The 24,871-nt window shown below is 53.8% G+C and overlaps 1 protein-coding gene across 11 annotated transcripts in view; it reads left to right on the forward strand.

The window, feature by feature from the left end:
• The window catches only part of DLGAP2 (DLG associated protein 2), a 791,131-nt gene that overhangs the window by 724,748 nt on the left and 41,512 nt on the right, over positions 1–24,871 (forward strand). For all 11 annotated transcript variants that reach the window (XM_058719822.1, XM_058719819.1, XM_058719818.1 and 8 more), the window contains one exon: positions 8,840–9,059. In XM_058719822.1, coding sequence (XP_058575805.1) covers positions 8,840–9,059 — 220 coding nt within the window. The remainder of the gene's footprint in view (positions 1–8,839; positions 9,060–24,871) is intronic.

Raw genomic sequence — 24,871 nt, forward strand, 5'->3', positions numbered from 1 at the left:
TTTGCCCAGCCGCCTCCTCATCCCCCTCCTCATCCCCCGTCCCCAGCAACCATGTTTGTTCTCCATGTTTATGGGTCTGATTCTGCTTTCTCTGTGTTTTCACTTGCTCTCAACAGACAGACTCCAGCTGAACGCACACCACACCTCTCCAGATATTCCTGTGAAACTGGCCAGTTTCCCCGGGGCTACTCATCATTATTTTCCAGACACATCAGCCACGTACTACCCTCAAGTATGTGTGTTTTTGGTGAACCCAAGCTGGGATTTCCAAAAATACGTCGGTTAAAAAAAAAAAAAAACACACTCTCACACCTTTCTGTATCTGAAAAGATTCGTCATTGTAAATAATAGCAATAGAAGGCCAGTTGGCTGTTTTATAGACTCTGATGACTTTGATTCCGATCGCTGAGTTCTAGGATAGGACTTTAACTTGCGCTCCAGTTTTAATGCTGAAAAAAGCATATAATTCCTTAAGATACTCCCGGCACCCTGGTGGTGGCTGGGGCCGTTTCACTCGTGGGAACCGGTCTATAGTCACTGTGTGTCCGACCCTGGCCAGTGCACTCCAAGTCAGGGAGGAAGAGGCCGTTCCCAGTAACCGAGGACGACGCCTTTGGGGTGCTGCCTCTGGTGAACCCCTCGTGTCCCTGAGACACTTGGCTTGGTTGCTAAGCTGCAGAAGTTCACCCATCATCTTTAATACCCAACGTCTCTCGAGCAACAAACATGAAATTAAAAGTCTAACTGAGCCCCTGTGAGACTTGCTTATCTCTGAGCCATGCTGTGAGTTGAGCTTGAGTCTCTGAGCTCAGGTCCGGCTTCTCTGAGCTCACGAACCGGGGAAGAGTCCGCGTAGGCGTTTGGAGGGTCTGGGATGATGCCCTGGGGTTGCCGGCGGTGAGCACCCAGGACGGTAATAGTGCACGTGTGGTTACACCTGCCCAGTGACCAGCTTGAGGGATGGAATTTGTTTTTGTTTTTGTTTTTTTTTTGTTTTTTTTTTAATGTTTTTTATTTATTTTTGGGACAGAGAGAGACAGAGCATGAACGGGAGAGGGGCAGAGAGAGAGGGAGACACAGAATCGGAAACAGGCTCCAGGCTCCGAGCCATCAGCCCAGAGCCTGACGCGGGGCTCGAACTCACGGACCGCGAGATCGTGACCTGGCTGAAGTCGGACGCTTAACCGACTGCGCCACCCAGGCGCCCCTGGAATTTGTTTTTAACCACGAGAGTTCTCACCTGGAGGGATCTCACTGAAACGCTAGAAACGCACATTGACAGGTTGCGTTTCGGGAGGCGTCGGCATGACACAGGCCACCTGGGTGCAGACGCGCTGTGTGCCTGAGCCGTCTGGGCCGTCCCATCGGCACTGACCCTTCCCTGGCCTTTCCTTATCTCCCTGGGGTTCACCAGTTTGTCAGCCCATCGGACAGGGGACCCCAGTGCTGTTCTTATTCTCAGCACGACGTCCCTGTGGTTTCAGAGAACACAGTGGGCTTGTTGGTTGTACCCCCACCGCATGTAATGTCTGTCCGGCTGGGTCTAGACCTTACCCGGAAGAATGACCACGCTCTCCATTTCCCAGAAACGCACGGGGAGCGATAGGCTTGAAGACCACCTAGTCCTCCACCATCTGGTAAACGATAGTATGCTGGCAGTGTGGTCCCCATCAGTGTGATGGGCTCTGCCAGTGACTGTCACCCAGGGCCACCCAGCAGGGCACGACCTTGTGGTTTCCTGGCACACGCAGTGCCCAGCCACATGAACCGAGCTGCTTCCCGGCTGCGCAGAGACTTGGGGACACACAGCAGTGAGGGAGGCCCTGGGTCTCGCAGCAGTCACCTGTCTGACAGCCAGGGCAGACCAGGGTTTCGTGTCTACACCTGGCATGTCCCACGGCCACCCATGAAGACGAGCAGACAGCACCCCAGCCCCGTGCTCTGTGCCACCCTCCCATCCCCTCCATCCCCACCACACCGAGCAGCCTCCTTTCCTGTGTCACCTTGTCATCTTCCCACACCCCATGTGGAAGGCCTGTGTCCCACCTGGAGGGGTCACAAAGCCACGCAGATGCCCGCTGCCCACACATGCTGGCACTCCTGGGGTCGGGCGCTCCTTATGAGTCCCAGCCCCCTCCAAGCAAGCTGCAAGGACACATCCCTACTCATCCTCAGGCTGTGAAGTGGGTCCCCAGACCTCCCCCTGGCCCCTCACTGCAGACGGAAGGCACACGTGGGGAGGCACAGCCGAGCTGCGGTGCAGGAAGGGCACCTCAGCGGGAGTGAAATCACAGCCTCCAGCCAGTGGGGACCTGCCACACTCTCCCCCCACCCCCGGCTGTTCTCACCTTCGGGGCGGCTCTGATGCCTCCTGAGCTCATCACTGCTTAGGCTGCACATTTGCTTTGTTTCAGTGCATCCACCATCAGGGTAATTCTGTTTCTTGGAACTAGCAGGTGGTGCTGGAGGTCCGGCGTATCCGAGAGCTGGCAGGTGGTGCTGGGGGTCCGGCCTGTCCTAGAAAAGATAGGTGGTGCTGGGGTCTGGCGTGGCAGGGACGCTGGGACCTCTGCATCCTGGCCGAGGAAGGGTCCTGGAGCTGGCAGGTGGTGCTGGGGGTCTGGCCTGTCCTGGAAAAGACAGGTGGTGCTGGGGGTCCGGCATGCCCTAGAACTTGCAGGTGATGCTGGGGTCCGGCCTGTCCTAGAACTTGCAAGTGGTGCTGGGGGTCCAGCATGTCCTTGAGCTGGCAGGTGGTGCTGGGGGTCCGGCCTGCCCTAGAATTTGCAGGTGGTGCTGGGGGTCTGGCCTGTCCTAGAAAAGACAGGTGGTGCTGGGGTCCGGTGTATCCGAGAGCTGGCAGGTGGTGCTGGGGGTCCAGCCTGTCCTAGAAAAGACAGGTGGTGCTGGGGGTCCGACGTGCCCTAGAACTTGCAGGTGGTGCTGGGGGTCTGGCCTGTCCTAGAAAAGACAGGTGGTGCTGGGGGTCCAGTGTATCCGAGAGCTGGCAGGTGGTGCTGGGGGTCCGGCATGTCCTAGAACTTGCAGGTGATGCTGGGGTCCGGCGTGTCCTAGAACTTGCAGGTGATGCTGGGGTCCGGCCTGTCCTAGAACTTGCAGGTGGTGCTGGGGTCCGGTGTATCCGAGAGCTGGCAGGTGGTGCTGGGGGTCCAGCATGTCCTTGAGCTGGCAGGTGATGCTGGGGTCCGGCATGCCCTAGAACTTGCAGGTGGTGCTGGGGTCCGGTGTATCCAAGAGCTGGCAGGTGGTGCTGGGGGCCCAGCGTGTCCTTGAGCTGGCAGGTGATGCTGGGGTCTGGCATGCCCTAGAACTTGCAGGTGGTGCTGGGGTCCGGTGTATCCGAGAGCTGGCAGGTGGTGCTGGGGGTCCAGCGTGTCCTTGAGCTGGCAGGTGATGCTGGGGTCCGGCGTGCCCTAGAACTTGCAGGTGGTGCTGGGGTCTGGTGTATCCGAGAGCTGGCAGGTGGTGCTGGAGGTCCAGCGTGTCCTTGAGCTGGCAGGTGGTGCTGGGGGTCCAGCATGTCCTAGAACTTGCAGGTGATGCTGGGGTCCAGCGTGTCCTAGAACTTGCAGGTGATGCTGGGGTCCGGCCTGTCCTAGAATTTGCAGGTGATGCTGGGGTCCGGCGTGTCCTAGAACTTACAGGTGATGCTGGGGTCCGGCCTGTCCTAGAACTTGCAGGTGGTGCTGGGGTCCGGTGTATCCGAGAGCTGGCAGGTGGTGCTGGGGGTCCAGCGTGTCCTTGAGCTGGCAGGTGATGCTGGGGTCCGGCATGCCCTAGAACTTGCAGGTGATGCTGGGGTCCGGCCTGTCCTAGAACTTGCAGGTGGTGCTGGGGTCCGGTGTATCCGAGAGCTGGCAGGTGGTGCTGGGGGTCCAGCGTGTCCTTGAGCTGGCAGGTGATGCTGGGGTCCGGCATGCCCTAGAACTTGCAGGTGATGCTGGGGTCCGGCCTGTCCTAGAACTTGCAGGTGGTGCTGGGGTCCGGTGTATCCGAGAGCTGGCAGGTGGTGCTGGGGGTCCAGCGTGTCCTTGAGCTGGCAGGTGATGCTGGGGTCCGGCATGCCCTAGAACTTGCAGGTGATGCTGGGGTCCGGCGTGTCCTAGAACTTGCAGGTGATGCTGGGGTCCGGCCTGTCCTAGAACTTGCGGGTGATGCTGGGGTCCAGCGTGCCCTAGAACTTGCAGGTGATGCTGGGGTCCGGCCTGTCCTAGAACTTGCAGGTGGTGCTGGGGTCCGGTGTATCCAAGAGCTGGCAGGTGGTGCTGGGGGTCCAGCGTGTCCTTGAGCTGGCAGGTGATGCTGGGGTCCGGCGTGCCCTAGAACTTGCAGGTGGTGCTGGGGTCCGGTGTATCCGAGAGCTGGCAGGTGGTGCTGGGGGTCCAGCATGTCCTAGAACTTGCAGGTGATGCTGGGGTCCAGCGTGTCCTAGAACTTGCAGGTGATGCTGGGGTCCGGCGTGTCCTAGAACTTGCAGGTGATGCTGGGGTCCGGCCTGTCCTAGAACTTGCAGGTGATGCTGGGGTCCGGTGTATCCGAGAGCTGGCAGGTGGTGCTGGGGGTCCAGCGTGTCCTTGAGCTGGCAGGTGATGCTGGGGTCCGGCATGCCCTAGAACTTGCAGGTGATGCTGGGGTCCGGCGTGTCCTAGAACTTGCAGGTGATGCTGGGGTCCGGCCTGTCCTAGAACTTGCAGGTGATGCTGGGGTCCGGCGTGCCCTAGAACTTGCAGGTGATGCTGGGGTCCGGCCTGTCCTAGAACTTGCAGGTGGTGCTGGGGTCCGGTGTATCCGAGAGCTGGCAGGTGGTGCTGGGGGTCCAGCGTGTCCTTGAGCTGGCAGGTGATGCTGGGGTCCGGCCTGTCCTAGAACTTGCAGGTGGTGCTGGGGTCTGGTGTATCCGAGAGCTGGCAGGTGGTGCTGGGGGTCCAGCGTGTCCTTGAGCTGGCAGGTGATGCTGGGGTCCGGCGTGCCCTGGAACTTGCAGGTGGTGCTGGGGGTCCGGCGTATCTGAGAGCTGGCAGGTGGTGCTGGGGGTCCGGCCTGTCCTAGAACTTGCAGGTGGTGCTGGGGGTCCGGCGTATCGAGAGCTGGCAGGTGGTGTTGGGGGTCCGGCCTGTCCTAGAACTTGCAGGTGATGCTGGGGTCCGGCCTGTCCTAGAACTTGCAGGTGATGCTGGGGGTCCGGCGTATCTGAGAGCTGGCAGGTGGTGCCGGGGGTCCGGCCTGTCCTAGAACTTGCAGGTGATGCTGGGGGTCCGGCGTATCTGAGAGCTGGCAGGTGGTGTTGGGGGTCCGGCCTGTCCTAGAACTTGCAGGTGATGCTGGGGGTCCGGCGTATCTGAGAGCTGGCAGGTGGTGCCGGGGGTCCGGCCTGTCCTAGAACTTGCAGGTGATGCTGGGGTCCAGCCTGTCCTAGAACTTGCAGGTGATGCTGGGGTCCGGTGTGGTGGGATCGCTGGGACCTCTGCATCCTGGCTGAGGAGGCACACTTGCCTTCCCCACATCTTCCAGCCATGCCACTGTCTTATGGCCCCTTTTCTCTCTTCCTCTTTAAAAACCTCTGGCACTATGATGGCTTCCTTCTTAAAGGAAATTCTTAAAAACTGTGGTAAAATATCTGTAACAGAACTTTCCATCTTAACCGTGTTTCAGTGTGCAGGTCAGCGGTGCCACATGCTCGGACAGTGCCCCTCACCGTCCATCTCCAGACCTCTCCCGTCTGGCAGAATGCAGACTCTGTCCCTACCAAACACTGGCCGGTGTCCCCGGTGCCACCACCTCCGTGTCTCTGTGGACGTGAGTCCCCTGGACCTCCAGCCAGCGGACTCACCCGGCGTCTTTCCTTGTATGACTGGCTTCTTTCCCCCGGCAAGTGCCCTCACGCTCCGTCCACATCACAGTAACAGTCCACCATGTGCATGTGGGTTTACAAGTATATGTCCTCCCCAGTCCCTGCTTTCAGTTCCTGTGGGTAAATATCCAGAAGTGGCCTCACCGGACCACAGCGGTTCTACGTTTAATCTCTGGAGGAACCGCCACCCTGTTTTCCACGGCGGCCACGTGCAGGGCCGTGTCTGCTCGCCATCTGTCATGACGTCTGCAGAGCCCACCCCCTGCTCTGCCACAGACTGGACAGTCACCCTGTCACCCCCACTTTCCCAGCTTGCCCCGCTTTGGCTGTTCCGTGCCCACATTTTCCAGAAGCAGGCCCGGTTGTGTTCTGAGTTCACGGTTCACAAAGGGAGACAGAGGAAGCCTCAGGCCGCACTGATTGTCTTCCATAGCTTTTACCCCACTGGCTTGGCACCCTCCTGGGATTCCCGGGGACCAAGCCGTGCTTTGAGTCCCAACGTAAAACGACACCCACTTTTCCCAGTCCCCCTCAGGCTCGATGAACGCATCAGCTCTCAGAGGACAGAGCATTTCAGGTCCTCTCTGGACCAAGTCTTGAGATCCTTCTCAACTACTTCTATTTGGGAGAAATGAGTCACCTTCATTTCTAGAACCTCACGGATGTGTTTCTGTAGCTGGAAGTACTAGCCAAGTGGTCCTCGCTGAGATTTTAGCCTTTAAGATGCACGAGCAGGTGTGATGGTGTCCTGCCTCAAGGACAGAGCTCCTGGCCCGCAGTGGGTTTGCAGGAGGGGGTCCGCGAAACCCCGCGGCCAGGGTGCTGGGGACGCTGGCGCCATCACTCAGAGTTTGGCCTTTTCAGGCTGTCTGATGCGGGTCTTTGACATAAATGGCATGAAACGATCTGAGGCTTCTTGATATAATTCCCCATAAGGGAAAACAGAGTGTAAGAAACGTGTAGTCAGAAAATGTCATGTTTCAACCCAGCAGGTGTGTGTCCCACAAGCTTCGTCACTGGGAACGTGAGGCTGTCACGATGGGAGTGTCGTGCTTTGTCCTGACCCTGATTTGTCTGCCCCTCTCCAACTTCAGAAACATTCCTCTGGTCTTTTCTGTCGATGCGACCCAGAGATTCTCCTCCTCACACTGGGGGCCAGGCAGCCGGCCTGCCTTCCTCCCCCCTGACGAGCGTGCACGCACACACACACACACACACACACACACACACACACACACTTTCCTCCTCCATCTCCAGAACCAGAGAGGGTTATGCTCGCTCTGTGAAGGGAGCCATTTCCCAGCATGTCAGGAGCCCCACGTGGTGCCAGGCAGGGCCACGTCCAGGTCTGCAGTTAGAGATTCTGGAAGAAAGCAGGTTTTCCTTCCTGTCGGAAGGGAGATCAGCTTCTCTCGCCCGCTTTCACCCTGCAAACAGGCAGAGCACAGGTACTGAGCTGGTGTCTTTATCTGTGAGCATCACGCAGGGTGTTCTGGAAGTCGTGGGTGGCCTTCCCGGCAGTGGGATAGCACATTGGGACATTGGTGTGTGAGAGGCGGACACAGCAGGTGCAGGACGGAGGCAGGACGATGACAGCAGGGGGTGCGGGGTGTGGAGAAGCCACCTGAGAAGCGGGGCAGACGTCCCGGGTGGCGTGGGCCCCTCCCAACGCCCAGGGCAGGAGGGACGGCCGGGTACCGATCTGGAGGGACAGCAGAGGCCACGGGGTGCTCCCTCAGCCCTCGCAGCCTCCCTGTGCACTGAGCCTCCCCTCCCAGCCCCGGCCGGTGCACGGGGACTTCACCAGCAAGCATCCCACCCATGCACACGTGCTCACCCACGCGTGATTCCCTCGAGGGGTGTACCCAACACAGGAGTAGCCGGGGAGGGCTCATTTATCAACGTCCCTTTCAGCCTAACACGTGACCCACCCCGAGAGCCCTGCCCGCAGACCCGTGAGCCTCCCGTCCTCACCGACGAGTGGCTAAGCCATTAAGCTTTTCTTTCCTAACGTCTCATCTGCTCTGCACCCCGTTCTCTTCATCCTGGCTGTCCTGCGCACCTCCCTTCACTGGGCACCCAGATGAAGCCTGTAGGTTTGGCTCTTGGGAAACGCGCAAGGATCACTACCCAGGAATGGCAGGAAAAGTGTGTCCCCCGCTAGCACTCACTGACCCCATGCAAAGTCCCTCTAGCCAACCCGATGGGCGTGCCCCTGTGTGCCCGGCACCTGCAATCCCGTGCCTGTCCAAAGCCTCGATGTTTTCTTAACACATTTGGACCTTTTAGGTTCCCAGGGTGACTCTATACCTGGAAATTAAATTGCAGGCGTGAAAATTATTACTTCACCTGCTAAATTGTCAAAGGAAGTGAGTCTCCTAACATCCCAGGCCGAGCAGCAGCACGGGCAGGACACACATGGCACAGGCTGGTGACGAAGCGATGGACAGCCCGCTGGCCGTGTCTTTCTCTCCTGGACCCACGGTCCTGCTGCTCCCCTGGGGAGAAGGAGATGAACTTCCTGCCAGATGTGTGCTTGGTTTCCACGACGATGCATAGAGGCAGGCTCAGCTCCTAGAGTTGCTGGGCCATGGACAGCCTGGAATGGTGACAGAGGCACCGGGGTTGGGACGGAGTGGGGACCAGCGGCGTGTGCTCACTGACCGCCCAGGTGCCGAGCTCCACCCGCGTCCTGTCTTCTGTCCTGGACGGTTCCAGCAGGCCACCCTTTCAGCCACCCTCAGGGGCCCTCAGAATTTCAGTAACATCTCAGAAGTGACATTTTTCTTAGTGTTTGTGAGAAATAACCCAGTAAAAGCCCTTCCCTCAGCTTAATGGAGCCCCAAGGCCAATTTCCAATTAACTCTGCTGAAGAGACAGTACCTCAAGGTCAGGGTGAGTTTTGTTCTTTCTTTTTCTCCCATGACCTGGCCACATCTCGCCATCACCTGTGCATTCTTGTTCCAGATGAGCGAGGCAGAGATGAACGGGCAGTTCGAGTCGGTGTGTGAATCTGTCTTCAGTGAAGTCGAATCCCAGGCCATGGACGCCCTGGACCTTCCCGGATGCTTCCGGACGCGCAGCCACAGTTACCTCCGAGCCATCCAAGCTGGTTACTCCCAGGACGACGAATGTATTCCCGTGATGACGCCCTCCAACACCACCCCAACTGTCAGGTCCACAGCAGGTAAAGCCGCCCTTTCCGCCTTCCTGGTGAGAACCATGCAGGGGTGCGGTCTCCATCCGGGAGGAGCGGGCGCACCTTCGCCACACACGCGATACACTCTCCGAACGTTTGGTAACTTTCCCAAATTGCATTTGTCCCATTTTCCTATTTGCAACGGTCTTTTGAAACACTTCTTTGTCGATAACCTCTCTTTTTCTCAGAATGCAATCTCTTAGGTATCAAAGTTCTTGCAAATAACCAGGTATAACTTCTGTAAAGTTTTCTGCAGGAAAAAAAGTTTAAGGGCTGACATTTAGAAAGTGACTGTGCTTTAAATACCAAGGTTTAATAGATTGCAGTAAAACTCAAGCAGACGTGCAGTGACTCCGGGGCTCCCTCACCTTCTCCTCCGGTCTGAGTGCCGAGTGCCGCCTGGTGGGCAGATCCATAAACATGATTCACTGCTTGGAGCAGATCCTTCCTTCATGTAAATTCACTAATCATCCCCTTCAGTGTCACAGTTTGCTTCCATTCTTATGGAAAACCATATCCACCCCTTTGAAAATTTACCACCTACACGAAATATCAGTGCCCAGTATTTCCCTGCGCTGTTACTGTTTCTGTAACATAATGAATATACATGGCCTGGAGAAACCATAAAACACAACAAGCAATAAACGTTCGCCGAGCCCCACATAAAGGCCAAGCGGAGAAAGTCAGAAACGGGCAGAGTTGGGGAGCGAGGTCATCTGAACACTGTCGGAGCAGGGAGGGGACAGTCTGAGAAGAGAGCTGTGGGGGCCTGGTGGTGACGAGGAGCAGGGTGAGGAGGAGGGAGGGCTGCGGCAGCTCAGGGAGGGGCATCCCCACCGTCCTGCCACTCAGGAGAGGACGGCACATGGTTGGCTAGCAGCAGACGGGAAAGGACACCCTGGACGCCAGCCTTGTTTCAGGATGCCGGCCCTCGAGTACCTCAGGCTTGTCAACTTGCTGAATCTCAGATTTCAGAAGTAGCCGTGAATAATTTATCAAAGGGCATGTGTGTGTGTGTGTCCTCAGTGATCTTCTTGTGTGGCGGGGGGCACCCAAGTGGAGGGTTGGTGACACTTCTTGACCGTGAAGCCTTGGGGTGTTCGGAAGAGGCGCACAGCACCGTGGGGTGCCGCGTCCCCAAAGCACAACTCTGTGGAGATGATAGGGCAGGGCCGTGGGCATGCCCCGTGTGACATCTGTCACAGATGTGCCACTGTGATGGGGCCTGTGGGTGGTGGGGCTGAGCCTCCAGGCCTCCTCCTAGGTGCCCTGTATCTTAGGAAGTCTGTGACACCCTGCAGCGAGGTCATGGACCACCCCCCACACCGTGGCCTTTGTGGGAAATGGCCACATTAGGAACTTAGGGAGGTAATGAACTTCACAAGCACTGCCTTTTAAAAAGTACACTTTTGGAGATCTTTACTGATCTACTCGCCAATATTTGTTGAATGTCTCGTATAAGCAAGTGACAGGCCCTTTCACGGTCTTCAGAAATGCTTTGAAATGATAATTACCTGGCAGAAAATGACTTTATCATGTTTGTCGTTATGGGAGAATAAAAATAAGACAGTTTTCATAGAGATCACGCAAGAACCAGTGCAGAACTCACACTAAAATTCTGATTTGTGTCATTTTCCCGAACATGTTGTTGTGTTCCCAAAATGTACGCACCAAATAAGTCCCAAAACGTATTTCCCTCCGGAGTTTCTACCAGACCTTGGCCTAGTTATTGAGCCCAGATCTCCTCCAGGCCAGAGGGGACAGGGTGCAGACTTGGGGAAGGGTCTGAGAAGCAGGTGACCTGCTGGGAATCTCATTCTGCAGAAACGGAAAAGGGGTCATTATTCCACCATTTCCGGTTTTATCCTAAGCACTGCATTTTTTTTTAATTTTTTTTTATGTTTATTTATTTCTGAGACAGAGAGAGACAGAGCATGAGTGGGGGAGGGGCAAAGAGAGAGGGAGACACAGAATCCGAAGCCGGCTCCAGGCTCCGAGCTGTCAGCACAGAGCCCCATGCGGGGCTCGAACTCACAGACCATGAGATCATGACCTGAGCCGAAGTCGGTCACTCAACCAACTGAGCCACCCAGGTGCCCCACACTGCGTATATTGATAATCTCACTTCCCAGATAGAATTGGGAGGGTGTGCAGCAGTTGTCTGGTTAATAAGACGAATGAAAAATCCCTACCTGCAACATCATAGAAATACAAAAGTTTGGGGGAAAACCATCCAACGACACAGGATGTAAACGCCCGCTAAGCTTCTGATCTGATTCAGAGCTTCGTGTCTGAATCTTCGAGGCAAAATGTGATCTCAGTCGTTTTATATTAAAATAGTTAGAAGATCGTAGAGCAACGTTGACATTTCATAGTTACATGGGTAGGTGTGTGTCTGTGTGTGTGTGTGTGTGTGTGTGTGTGTGTGTGTGTGTGTGTGGAGAGAGAGAGAGAGATTATTTTGGCAAATTGATTTTCTTTTATGGTTCTAAAACTCTCTTGAAAATAATTCCAAAACAAGCTATTTTCAAAATCATTCACAGTGATTATTTGGAAGTCTCAGATGTATTTAAATATGTATTTAATATGTTTCTTTTTGCGGCTTGAAAAGTGGAAGCTGCTGTCATGAGGCTACGTCCCCTTGAACAAGGATGAACGTGTGATTTTAATATGCATCTAGTAGCCATTAAGTACCAAATATGTGCATGAAAGGTTTGTTAAGAATGTGAAAATATGTGTCAGACATTCTATTTTAAACACTGACAGGTGGGCGCCACCAGGAATGGGTGGCTGGCTTGGAGTGACTGGATGTCACCTGTTTTCTCCCTCGGCCCTTAAAGGCACGTGGAGATTCAGCCGAAACAGAGTCCGTTCCTGTGCTGTCCAGGGACCCCCGATAGGCGTGGACCACGTTTCTCCTGCACTGTCTTTCATTATAAGGAACACCTATCGATTAGTGTCCTGTCCTTAAACGGAGTGGTTTTCAAAACATCTAACTTTCATTTCACACATGGTTTCTTTCTCGTCGGTGAAATGATTTATCAGAAAGATTTACTTGTCTAAATATGCATTTCACCCAACTTTTCTAGGGAGAGCGTGTCATTGATATTATGGAGGAAAATGCTATGACATTAGATTATAATGATTTTTCTCTGGGTCAAAAGTTCTTTCAACAAGTGTCACAGCTGATTCTAGAAGTCATTAAAACAAAGGGAAAATCCATACAAAGCATGAACAGAGGAAACAGCCATAAATTTATTTTTATCCTGTTGTTTATATTTCAATAATAACCTGTCCCTCGGGGGCACGTAAGAATCTGCTTCCAAGATGTCCTGGCTTCTAGGGTCTGACCACCTTCCTAATACGCCCCCAGCCACACGGCCCATTTCCGTCACCCACCGCGTCTCCTTCTCGGACTCTGGCACCCTTGCCTCCCTCATGTAAGGGCCTGTGATGCCATCGGGCCCCACACGACCCAAGGGTGGCGTGTAAGGTGACGTAGTTATAGTCCCAGAGATTAGATGTGGACATCTGGGGGTGTGGGCATCCAGACCACCCTAACGGGACTACCACATCATTATAGTAAATATTGGCTGGGCGCATGCGTGAACGGATGGACGGATGGATGGAGGGGGTCTTCTCTGGAACCACGCCAGGAGATCTTCCTCTCAGTCACACAGAAGCATGGGGTGCCCACTGCTCTGCTGGGCGTGTACTAAATCCAAGCTCCTCCTGCTGACCGGAAACCAAATCCAGTCGAGGCTCCCGGCCAGGAGTGTCGCGAATCCCCTGACCTGTGGCAAGGTGACGTGGAGGGCTCTCCTCCATGCTCTCCTGGAAGCGGACGTCCTGCCACAGCCACGTCTCTGACCTCATTGCCACGTGTGGCGTCTGAGGTTCAGGGACAAGGGATGAAGACTGGGACATTCGCATCCTTTGTGGGTCTGGCCATGGTGCTGAGATCCATGGAGGTTAGCAGATGTGTCTGCAGAGCTCTTACGTGGCGGCTCCCCCTGGCCTGTGGACTTGCGCGTCAGAAGAAGTCAGGATACGCCGCCTGGATACGGAAATGTTGGGACATAGTCTGTGCGATTCTAACTGCCTGTGATTCCTTGGACTATATAACCTCCGGGTCAACGAGCGAAAGACAGCCTCCACCCTCAGGACCAGTGAGCGAAACTGTGCAGACAGTTACCTGGACACAGAGGAGGGGGCCCTCAGTTTACCTGGCTGGTGGCGGGCAAGCCCCAAGAACGCAATGTGCCCTTCCCTCCAAAAGCACCGCGATTCGAGTGTTTCTCGCCTCTTAGACACATGCACCCATCCGCTCACCCACAAAGGAGAGCAGTGTGAGCGACCCCGTCGTGCGGTCCAAACTTGTCAAGGGGATGAGTCATGGTGGGACTGACACTAGACCCACAGACCCCAGACTCACGGTCCAGGATTCTTCTTTACAACTGTCTGCAATTCACTTCATCCCTTGCCTAAAACGGGGAGGGGGAGGTTGGAGGGTACAGGTGCGTGGCAGTTCAGTCAGAGATCCACGCAGGAAATTCTGTGCCGCCATCACGACAGCAACGACGACCTTAGTTACTCTAAGGGTTGTTTAACTTCTTGGAAGGAAGCTAGCCAAACTGGTCCCTTCACACCCCGTAAAATGAGTACCCGGGGGTGAACAAGGAAGCAAGTGCCTGCGTGCGTAAGCCGATAGCTGGGCCAGGGAGTCATTCAACCACGCGGTGGGGGCCACAGAAGCTGCCTCGCGTGCCCTGCGAATAGCCACATGCTCCATTGCGTGACCCCTCTGTGCTGCACGCCCGTGGCGTGCTCCCTGGGCCTCTGCATGGCCTTCTAACTGGCCCCCCTCTTGGACTTCCCATCCGTGCCCACCCCACACTCCACACTCCTATGATCTTCTTTCTAAAAATACGGCCCTCCCCCAAATTAATAGAACAGAGTTAAATACAATATAAATCATAGCCCGACGCAAACATACCCACCTGGCACCCTCTCTCTCGGCTTCCTGTTAGCAGCAAGTGAAGGGCCATCCCCTGTGGGGCCGTCTGACCCTGGGTGACCTGACCCAGGCTCTCCCCACAGCTCCCCGTCACCTCGGCTGATACCCACTCACCTGAGACCCTCTCACTGCCGAGCTTTGCACACGCTCTGCCCAGCCCAGAACTCGCTCCCCTGGCTTTCTCTATGTAATTCCTAGCTATGCCTTAAGATGCAACTGTGAAATCCTTGCTTCCAGGAGGCCTTCCGTGATTCATTCTCCTAATCAGTTTAGGTGCCACATAAACTCCTTCCTCCCCACTCCCTGATCAGACAAGTTCCAACAAAAAAGTATTTATTAAAACCAAGAAATCCCAGCGTTCATTTGTTTTTAAAATGAACTTCCTTTTAAAGATGTAGAGATATTAGATGCCCAAAACTTGAGGCTATGGTTATATTCACTATTTCATATACTTACAACATCTCATAAATATATTTGAAAAACATTGATATTATAGCTTTTATTCCTTATAACATGTTAGTTTAAAAAGCATTATATTGAGACAAGTTATAAAAATACATAAAATTCATAAAACATCCTGAGAACGTTGAAAAGAAAATACTTTTCCTCTCTCAGGAAAGAAAATACTGTAGCAATGCAATGCTTTTAAATCACATCTCCAAAAGTCAGTATTTAGTTTTCTTGCTGTACGATGATGTAGGATATAAATTAATGTTAGAAATGAGAAGAATCTGATCAGAAAGTCCTATGTATACCTTTGAGTTTATGATTATCCAGACCTAATAATTTCACATATGCTATCTTTAAAACGCACTTTAAAAATTATGATTCATTTGTTACTTTTGTAACTTCAAATTCCTTTCTTTGCTTATGGGTTCCAAGAGACACTTAAAACAACTTAATGTGACAATTTTGGACTTACTCAAAAATGGTACGGTTTCTGATTAGGAATTCCTAGATTCTGGAGAATGAGCCTTTTTTAAAAAAATTATCCTTTGGTTAGTTAACTATATGTTAACTAACTGCAATTTAAATTAAAATTTGAAAAAAAAAATACCCAAGCAAAGGAAAGGATGGACTGAATCACAGTACTGATGTCAGCGTTAGTTAGAACTGCTCACTTTATTTTTTTTAATTATTTTTGAGATAGAGAGAGAACGGGGGAGGGGCAAAGAGAGAGAGAGGGAGACACAGAATCCGAAGCAGGCTCCAGGCTCCGAGCTGTCAGCACAGAGCCCGACGCGGGGCTCGAACTCACAGACTGTGAGATCGTGACCTGTGCCGAAGTCGGCCGCTTAACCGACTGAGCCACCCAGGTGCCCCATTTGTAAAAATGAATTTAAATGGAAGTTTCTTACCCCTAATTATAACGAACCTGACATGCACTTTGTATTAACTATTAGGTTGAAAATAAAATGTAGTTCAAAAAATTACCCTTTGAAGCATCAGCCGTGTACGAAGAGAATCAGGCTTCTTGCTTCCAGCCTGTCCTGGCCACTCCGGCCCTCCCGCTGTGTCGAGCACACGCGGTGGAGTTTTGCTCTGTGCTGGTGGTTGAGGACGAAAGCGTAGTTGTTCTGAGGAATGTTGGAAAATTACAAGTTGTTCTGAGGAATGTTGGAAAATTAGCCTGACGGTTAACCTTCTGTGTCACCTTGACTGAGCCGGACATTTAGTCAAACACTACTCTAGGTGCTTCTGTGAGGGTTTGTTTTTTGTTTTTTGTTTTTTGTTTTTTGTTTTCTGCTGAGTGAACATTTGAATCGGTAGACGGAGAAAGCAGAGGGCCCTCCGGGTGGGCCACATCCAATCCGTTGAAGGCCTGTCTAGAACGAAAAGCTGACCGGCCCATGAGTAGGAGAGAATTCCCCCTGCCTGCCTGTCTTCAAATTGGGGAATCAGCTTTTTGCTCCCTGGAAACTTGGACTGATACGTGAACTGTTGCCGGGTCTCTGGCCCCCCAGCTTCGGGCCAGTGCAGCATCCACTCTCCCGGGGCGCCAGCGTGCTGACTCTCCCTGCACACCCTGGGTCTGGTCAGCCCCCATACTGCGTGAGCTGGCTCCTTACGCCAAATCTCTGGGTGAACGTACATGGACCTCCCTTTGTGGTTCTTTTTCTCACACAGCCCCAGCCCGTACAGTGGGCTCCCAGCGTACTTCTGTGGCTCCCTAGTTAAAACGGTCAGACTAGTAGCTCAGACTACTAGTAGTTTAACTAACTACTAGTTAAAAAGCTAAATCAGAAACTGTTGTCCTCGTGGCTGGGGACAGGGGAGGGTTCGTTAAAATGAAAGATGTCAGGGAGCCCAGGTAGCTAGGTCAGTTAAGTGTCTGACCCTTGATATTGGCTCAGGTCGTGATCTTGGTTCATGGGATCGAGCCCCGAGTGGGGCTCTGTGCTGACAGCACAAGGATTGTCTCTCTCTCTCTCTCTCTCTCTCAAAATAAATAAATAGACTGTAAAAAATGAAATAAAAAATAAAGTGAAAGGTGTCACGGATGTCCAAAAGCTACGTTTGTGACATAAACAGGTATCCAAAAGTGTTAAAAACCCCATTAATTTCAGAAATATCCAGGTGACAGGTGTTACGCGGCTGCAGGGAGCTGGCCTCCAGGACGACGGGCTCCCCGTGGGAAAGTCTGGCCGAGGCTCGGACGGGGCGCGGATGTTTGCTACCTTCCAGAGCCCACACTCTCCCCGCGGCCGTGGGCACCAGGCAGCCAAGGAAATCCCGCCTGGCTGCGCACACCAGGGCCTGAGATCGGGTCCCGGCCACCAGGACTGTGTGCCACGCGAGGGGGCTAGTCAGCCAGGCCTGTCAGAGGCAGAGGGAGCCAGAAGGCACACGAAACTCCAGTTTAAAAAGGAGAAGCAGGAGTGAGTGCTGGATGAGCCCGCAGGGAAGGGAGAGAGAGGTCAAGCTTCAAAAGTGACCCGACGCTCAGGAGGCACACAGCCTCGGCTTGTGGGGCTCGCCCGGTGCGGGCGGCCGGGGCTGCAGAGGTCTGCGGGGTTAAAGGCGTGTGGTCCCAGGGACGCAGCATCCGTCGCGCTCTCCCGGATGCGTCCACACTGGGAGGAGGAAGGTGGCCGCACCCTGTCGCTCTGTCGGCGGCCACTTGCTCCGGAGCTGATGTCCCGTGTGGAGGCCAGGGCCCGAAGCGTCCCTAATACATTCAAGACTCGAGGCTGCGTGAACGTAGGTGGGTTAAATAGCGGGTCTCTGTCTTTAGTAACCTCTGACTGGAGGAGTCCCCTCGGTTACGCACCAACACACCCACCTCCCCGTGACTTGGTCAGCACGGGACTCAGACGGCGACAACCCTCAGTTCTCGGCGCGGTCTCAACACATCCTTTGCGTTCATCAGGCTTTGAAATCCCAGCAGTTGTTAGTCCTGACGCCACTCTCATTACTGCACCGATGCGCACGTTACCGCAAAGGTTCGGTAACTCTGACGACTGTATTTCCGCGTAGGCCTTTTAATCCTCTGCATTTTATGTTCTGGGGTTAAAACATTATCTTGAGAAGGAGTCAGTGGGCACTGCGCTGCTGAGGGGTCAGAGCTCGCGGGAAGGTCGGGCGCCCTGCTCTGGCCACCACGCGTCACAGTGGGTGTGATGCGCTCTGACCGCCAGGCGTCACGGTGGGGTGTCTCTCCCCACAGCAGCAAGGCCAGATATGCTCAGTTTTCCATATGTGTAGTCGTTGGTTTTCTTGTAGACAATTGCTATCAGAGCTTTTTGTTTGTGTGTTGTCTTCCGCTACTGAAACGTAGGGGCTATGAGAGCAGGCACCTGTTAGGAGTGGGCAGACGTGCTGTTGAAAACATCCAGAACAGGGTCCACACGTAGAAGGGCTTGCATGCATCACACGAGAATCACCCTGCACGTTCCATGGCTGGAGGGATTTGTCGGACTCACACAGATTACCCTCGCAGGATAGCTTTTCCCTCGGCTGTGTCACACCCAACACCAGGGTAACAACATGGACCCTAAGGAGTCCCAGGGGTGGGTTTCTTCCCCCCGACACTGCTGGTCCCACAGGACATGCCTCGTCCCAGGTGTCATATCACCCCCAGTGTGGCAGCAAAGCACCGTGGCATGGGAAGCCCACGCTTTGCTCGTGGCGGGGGTCTGTCACGGTGAGCTGGTCACAGAGGCGTATCCGGCTCAACCCAGCAGCTCCAATGACACCAGCTGGCAACCACAAATCCCATTATTATTTCCAACAGCACTGGTACTGACGAGCTGGGACATCCTGCCCGAAGCAGTCACAAACTCAGTTTACAGGCCATCATTTATCTTTAGTTAATGTACTTCCCAGGACTGACCGAGGGCCACGCCTGTGCTGGAGGCCGTTGGGGAGACTCTCCAGGTGAATTTAGGGCCCCCCAATCTCCTCATCTACCCCACACGGCACAGGACTCCATGGATATTTGCTGAATGCATAAATAATGGACTTAAGAATCTACAGCTTATAAAATATTTAAATCCATTTACATGAACAGTTTGCCCTGACTTAATATTTTAAATTCAATATTTAAGCCCTCCCCCCATGTACTTGGCTATTATCTCCAACATCTAGATGGGTCTTTTTCTTTTAGATCTGCTTCTGTGGGCAGCCCCAGTTGACAGGCACCCACACATCCTCTAGATGGTCTGTGTGACATATGATTCGACCATCTACCACACAGACGTGCAAGGAGTAATACGGTCATTTATTTTCTTAAATAAATCCAACCCAGTTCTGAGCGCCTCACCCTCGTACCTGACACACCAAGAAACACAGCCTCCGTCATTTTGGGGTGAGCCCGGGGCCGAAACAATGGCACGGCTCCCACAAGGCAGCAAGGCCCTTGGGATCCCGGTGCCAGCTGACCAAGATCCCCGTCTCCCTGCAGAGGGGGCCCCTCGAGTCTCGTGGATTTCACGGGGCCTCGTCAGGACTGCGGCTGCCCAGAGGCCCACGGGGGCCTCTCCTGGGCTCCCACTGCCCTCCTCCGAGCCTCTGCTCTCGTGCCTCGCCACCCAGACCCCCAGGCACTCTCCCTGTTGAATCAAGGCTATCACAGAAATCAGGCCAAGGTTACCCTGGAGCTGGCTTCCCCCAGCAAAACCCCCAAGAAGTGGAACCCTGGAGGTGGTGTGTGGTGGGAAGGACTGTAGGAGAGAGACAAGCAAGTTATACCCTAAAGATTACTGTGCAGAGCAGGCCTAAGCAGAGGCCTCTCCAGGATGGGCAGCCGTGCTGGTGACTCCTTCCTCAGACGACATCTGACGCCTCTGAGAATGGGCCCTCCATGGCCCCCTAACTACAGAACACTGCCTGTGACCCTGCACAATAAGAATTACTCAGGCATGTGAACCGAATTTGAGGGAACCACCTTTCTCTAAAGTCCCAGATGGCCAAAAGGGAAACACACATATGTCAAAAAATTTTTCTAAGTGAAGAAAAAATTCCATCACTAACTTCCTTTTGCCTTCAGGAAGATTCCAGAGCCATTGAAAACTCTGCGAGTGTTAGCTGCCTATCACCTATTTCTAGTAGTGGGATCAAGCCACACAGGGTATGTTTGCTCTTTTTAATGGTCCCCAGTTTGGAGGAAAGGTTGAATGAGGTGGATTATTTTTTAGCTTACTCTGTGAACTGTTGTTCAGACGCTGAAAATGTAGAGTGCTGCACACACACAGACACACACACACGGTGAACTGGGTTTAGGCGTAAGGACTTGGATCGTGAGATTTGTGCCTCTGTGGATACACGTGGTGAGGAAGTCGTCAAACAGAAGACAGGAAACATGCCCCCGTGCGTAAAGCATTCCCCTTTACAATATTTCATCACATTGCCGTATTTCCTCCTGACACAGCCATGAGGATCTAGAACCAGGCTGTGCTTCTTAAACATCAGTGATGAACAGAAGGGCTGGAAAGGCCCAGGATTGATCCTGGGGAATATTTATGCGTCTGTTGCTCCATTGTGGTGTTTTGGATGCTGCGGAGGAAAGAGATAAGGAGGTTTGAAGTGATCGATCGGATCAGGTGCTCTCAGGAGTGTAAGGAAGACACCTAAGAAGGAAAAGACTCATCAGCGGATCAAGGGGAAGCCCCGTGCTGTCGTGGGCACCTACAGGGCCGCTGACGGCCCCAGCAGCAACCACACGCGGAGAAGACCCAGAGGGTTCCATCTCCGGTGTTCAGGTCGTCTGGAAACTGTCTCCGTCTATACTGGAGACCTGGCGCTTTCTTGGCCAGCGTACCGGTTCCAGGAGGCCGTTCGCTGGCTTCCGTCCGATCAGTCACACCAGCAGCTGAATCAAAGCCACAAGTATTTACCTCGTGTCTAACTTGTGCAACATACCGGAGAGGTGCTTCGTGCAGTGCAAGGAGACAGAAGGTGAAGCAGAGCCAGGTACTCCAGACTCGTGGGCAGACGGAAGGATAATGATCGTGTTCAGAACTTCGCCACCAACACTGGCTGCACAGCATTCAGTCCTTGCTCGTGATAAATATTAAGTGATCTCAAAAGGTTCTATGATTCATAGAAGAGTCGAATGCTGCTCTGAAGATTTGCGGCACGAGCTTGGATCTTAGATCCTAACTGTGAGGACACAGGAACCTGCTCCCTTCTGCTCCTTCTTGCACCCTCAGATTTGGTTGTCTCTGGAAGGGTACTCCTAAAAGACCTACCTTCTGGCAAATGGCACTAAAAAACATGAGGTACTTTGGCATCTGGGGCTGTGCAAGGGGCAGATACTGTGTGCTTTCGAGAGATCCTCAGGGAGTCTCTGTCTGCAGAGGTGCAGGCGGACGTACAGATGTTGGGACTGATACTGCTGCTTCAGACGCGCATGCCCAGCGGGAAAATCCGCACTCAGCATGACTTCGGGATCACGTGGCCGGTATTTGGGGGAACGGTGCTAACGTGGAAAGGCATTCACGATCTCCAGTGTACAGCCTGAGGTCCACGTTCTGGGTTACGAAGGTCATCAGACTCTGCAGACACTCGAATCCCCAACCTCTGCCCTCTCAGAAGGGCCGGGAGCCTAGGGCACCAGCATGCGGCTGAGACTCTTGGAGCCCGTTAGCCTCGTGTGGCACGTCTTCATGGGCATCCCCTGGTCCAAAAGAGAGGAGTGTGGCCACATCAGTGGAGCCAGAACCCTCGGTGTTGTGTGAACGGCAGTTTCAGCCCGGCTCAAGCCCTGGGTCAGGGAACCCAGCTCCCCCGGGCCACCATTCAGGACTCCAGTGCCTCCCCAGAGAGGCAGAGCCCTGGGGACAGTGTAGACCAGGAAGCCCCAGCTGGGACGCTTGCCCAGAAGGTGGAAGCAGCAGGAACCACAGCACGTGGCAGGCGGGACACAGTTCCTCGTGAATGTGGTCTGCACAGCTGTCCCTCTCCAGCCCGGGGCCCCGGCCTCCGGGGGCTCCACAGGTGTCCCTGCTGTCCCTCTTCACTGCGAACAGGTGCACGGCCCCCAGGGGGAGAGTATGGGGGGTGTCTGCTTCTCTGGGGGACTGTCAGGCTGCGGGAGAGCTTGGGTTTCACGCTCAATCGGCCCCTCACCTGGTGCAAGACAGCATTGACAGGCCGCTTGGGGAGCCTGGCCTCCCTGACAAGGCCTCCTCCGGGGGCCGGGGGGCTGTGTTTTGTCCGGCCCCATTAGCCCGCTCATCTCCCCTCCTCCTTCGAGAATTAAGGTGGTCTTGTTTCTAGCCTTGCATTCATTAACAGGCAGGTGTGGAATTTAGAGACGTTTGCGCTTCTCTTTTTTTTTTTTTTAATAATTGCACTCACCTGGTGCTAATGGACTATTAAACTGCACGCTAAGTTTAGGCAGAAAAGTAGGCCAGGTTTTACACACAGTGTGGTGTTTTCCAACATGTTAATGAAGTTGCACTTGGAGCCCGTCTGGAGACGTCATGTCTGTGACCTGAGAATCTAATGTATATTTGTAATGTTGCTTTGGTTCGGCGTATCACCCCCGCCCCTGGGAGAGCACAGCCACCAGGAGAGCAGGGACGGGGGGACACAGTCTGTTCTGTAGTGTCCTGACAGCTGGCATGTTGCAGGTGACGCGTCCACGTCAGGGACACAGTCGTGACGGAAGCCCCCTGCCTGGGTTCCCCTGGAGGACGTCTCTGGGGTTCACCCCAGAATCACATCACTGCTTCTCCAGTTCCAGAAGGCAAGGTCAGGTTATTCTCCTCAGTGAAGGATAACACACGAGGGGGACACAGGGACGGGAGTCAGCCGGCAAATGGAGGAAGTGTTGGGAGCAGTTTCTGGAAAGCTCAGCACCTCGCCACTCAGGCCCCTGCACACCTTCCCTTCCGTGCCCTCATCTGGAGGCCGTGCTCCCTGACGACTCCTCCGGCAGTTTCCATGCCGGCCTTTCTCTCCATGTGCCTTCGCCGCGGGGCCGTGGAGGACGCGCTGTCCTGCAGACGCCAGATGGCTGTGCCAGGCGCCCCTCTGTTGTGCTCTCCAGGGCACCATTACCAGGGTCGATTTGGAGCAGGCATTTCATTGACCGGCTTGCACACAACCTCGTGTTTGCACCATCCGTGTTCCTTGCGCCCGGTCTGTGAGTCTGTTGGGTGACTGGGACGCCCTGAAGCCCCTGGGCTCCTGACGGCGGTGCCAGAACAGAGCCCCCGGACTCTGTTCCCCCCGACAGAGCCACCGGACAGAGGTCCGGCTCAGGCGACAGAGCCCACCATCCCCCTCAGTGCCCTGTGCCCCGCCAGCTGTCTGGCCGCACGCGCCGTGCGTGCTCGGCTAGCTCACACCAATGCTGCCGATGGATTTCAGCGGCTGGGAAGCTCACGAAGAAGCTCCCCTGGTCGGGGAGCTCTGGTTTATTGGCACGGCCGACATCGGCCACCTGACCGTTCACTGTCAACGAGATGCGCGCAGAAGGCACTTGTCGAGGCCTGGCCTGTGTTTCAGGATGGATGACTGTATTTCCTTACAGTCACCTTGAGGTTGTGAGTATGTCACCCCTACCTATGCAGTGGGGGCCTTCCGACTTTCTTACCGAACCGTTCTGGGGGGAAGCGGGCAGTGTTTAGCACGTGTTCACTGAGCACCCACAAGCGTGAGCAAGTCACAAGTCATGTATTATTTTTACGCTTGCAGATGGCATTTGCCTTATTGGTTTAGTAACTTTTTCATGGAAGGTCGTTTTCTTTTCCTTGAACAGAGACAGCAGCGCCTCTGGGTATATTAACTGAGATAGGCCGTCAGCCACACACCGTTGTTTCCACGTGCAGGTGTGAAAACCCACAATTTCACTGTCAAACAAAACACCGTCTGAGAATCTTTCCCCGCTCTCCAAATTTTTACAGTAAAAATGTCATGCCGGTGCGACTTTAATGTAGACGGCTTTCACAATTAAACGTCCCAAGTGGAAATGAATACACACACATTTTCTGCGGAAAATCCAAGTTCTCATTATGTAATGTGAATTTTAAATATTTAAAACGAACACAGGAAGTGCCTTGGACGGTGACACGGCTGTCATCGCTATGTTCCTGTCTACGAGACGTTAAGTGCTGGTTAGACTATAATTTCTTGCCAATTAACACTTTTGAAATAGATGTCTTCGCTGCCAGCCCATCAACGTTGCCCCAGAACTTGGGCGGCCCACATCATTTTGGTAACTTCAGGGAAACCGCTGTCTGTGGGTGTGGATATGGCTTCTGCGTCCTGCTTGATTTACACTTATGTTTGGAGACTGGCGTTAATTAAAGTGTCAAAATAGCTTTCATCTTTTATGTTGAATCTTTCGCCTTCAAAGTTTAGTTTCTCCAACATCCAGACTCTCATTTAGACATTCGTGGACTTGATTGCTGTGATTCTTTTTATGCTGTTATCTTTGAAGCTCTAATTAACGGAGGGTGGTGAGTTTAAGTGTGGCTATTACATTAGGACAGACCGGTGCTGCTTGCCGTGTGGGATATACTTCATCTTGATTACGCATTTGTGCTTTACACGATAGAAAGCTAATTTCTAAATTTCCTTTTTGGCTTGCAAATGGCCTGCCTGGCTTGCATTCGGAAACGGTGTGGGGGATGCCAGGTGTGGGTGGGTCAGTAGGCATGTGTTTGGAGTCACGATGTATCCACATTTGAGATGACTCAGCAGCCACACCACAGTGTAGGGCATCTCCTTCGTGAGCGGACCTCAACGGGAAGGTGTTTTCCCCAGATTCTCCTTCCAGAGATTTGCTAAGCCAACACTTTGAAGACCTAAGGTCACATCTTGATGGCTGATTTCGTTTGCTTCAAGTCATCTGTTGAACAGATGGCTGCACGCGTACTCACGTGTTCGTTTTGCGGGACGAAAATCTTCTAGCCCAGTGTGCATGTCCCGAAGCTGTGCTGTCTGGGGCAGGGTCCGGTAACCGAGCTGACAGCACAGAGCCCAACAAGGGGCTTGAACTCAGGCACCTTGAGATCATGACCTGAGCCAAAGTCAGATGCTTAACTGACTGAGGCACTCAGGCGCTCTAAGAAGTTAGGTCACTTAAAAGTGGCTAGTGGCTGTGCTGTTGGACGCAGCAGGCTGGCACGCAGCCTTTCTCATGTGGCCGCCCGAGAGGGAAGCCAGGAGTCTTCGGACACAGGTGTGGTGGGCACGCCCCCCCCCACCTGTCAGGGTCAGCACCGCAGCCACTGCCCTCTCCTCCCTGCTAACCGCCGTTTATACCCAGGGCTCTGGGCAGTCCCTTTTGAAAGGGTTTCCAAATGAGGTTAACTCAACCCCAAACGTATCT

The sequence above is a fragment of the Neofelis nebulosa genome, chromosome 3 (assembly GCF_028018385.1).
Source record: "Neofelis nebulosa isolate mNeoNeb1 chromosome 3, mNeoNeb1.pri, whole genome shotgun sequence".
Classification (NCBI taxonomy): Eukaryota; Metazoa; Chordata; class Mammalia; order Carnivora; family Felidae; genus Neofelis; species Neofelis nebulosa.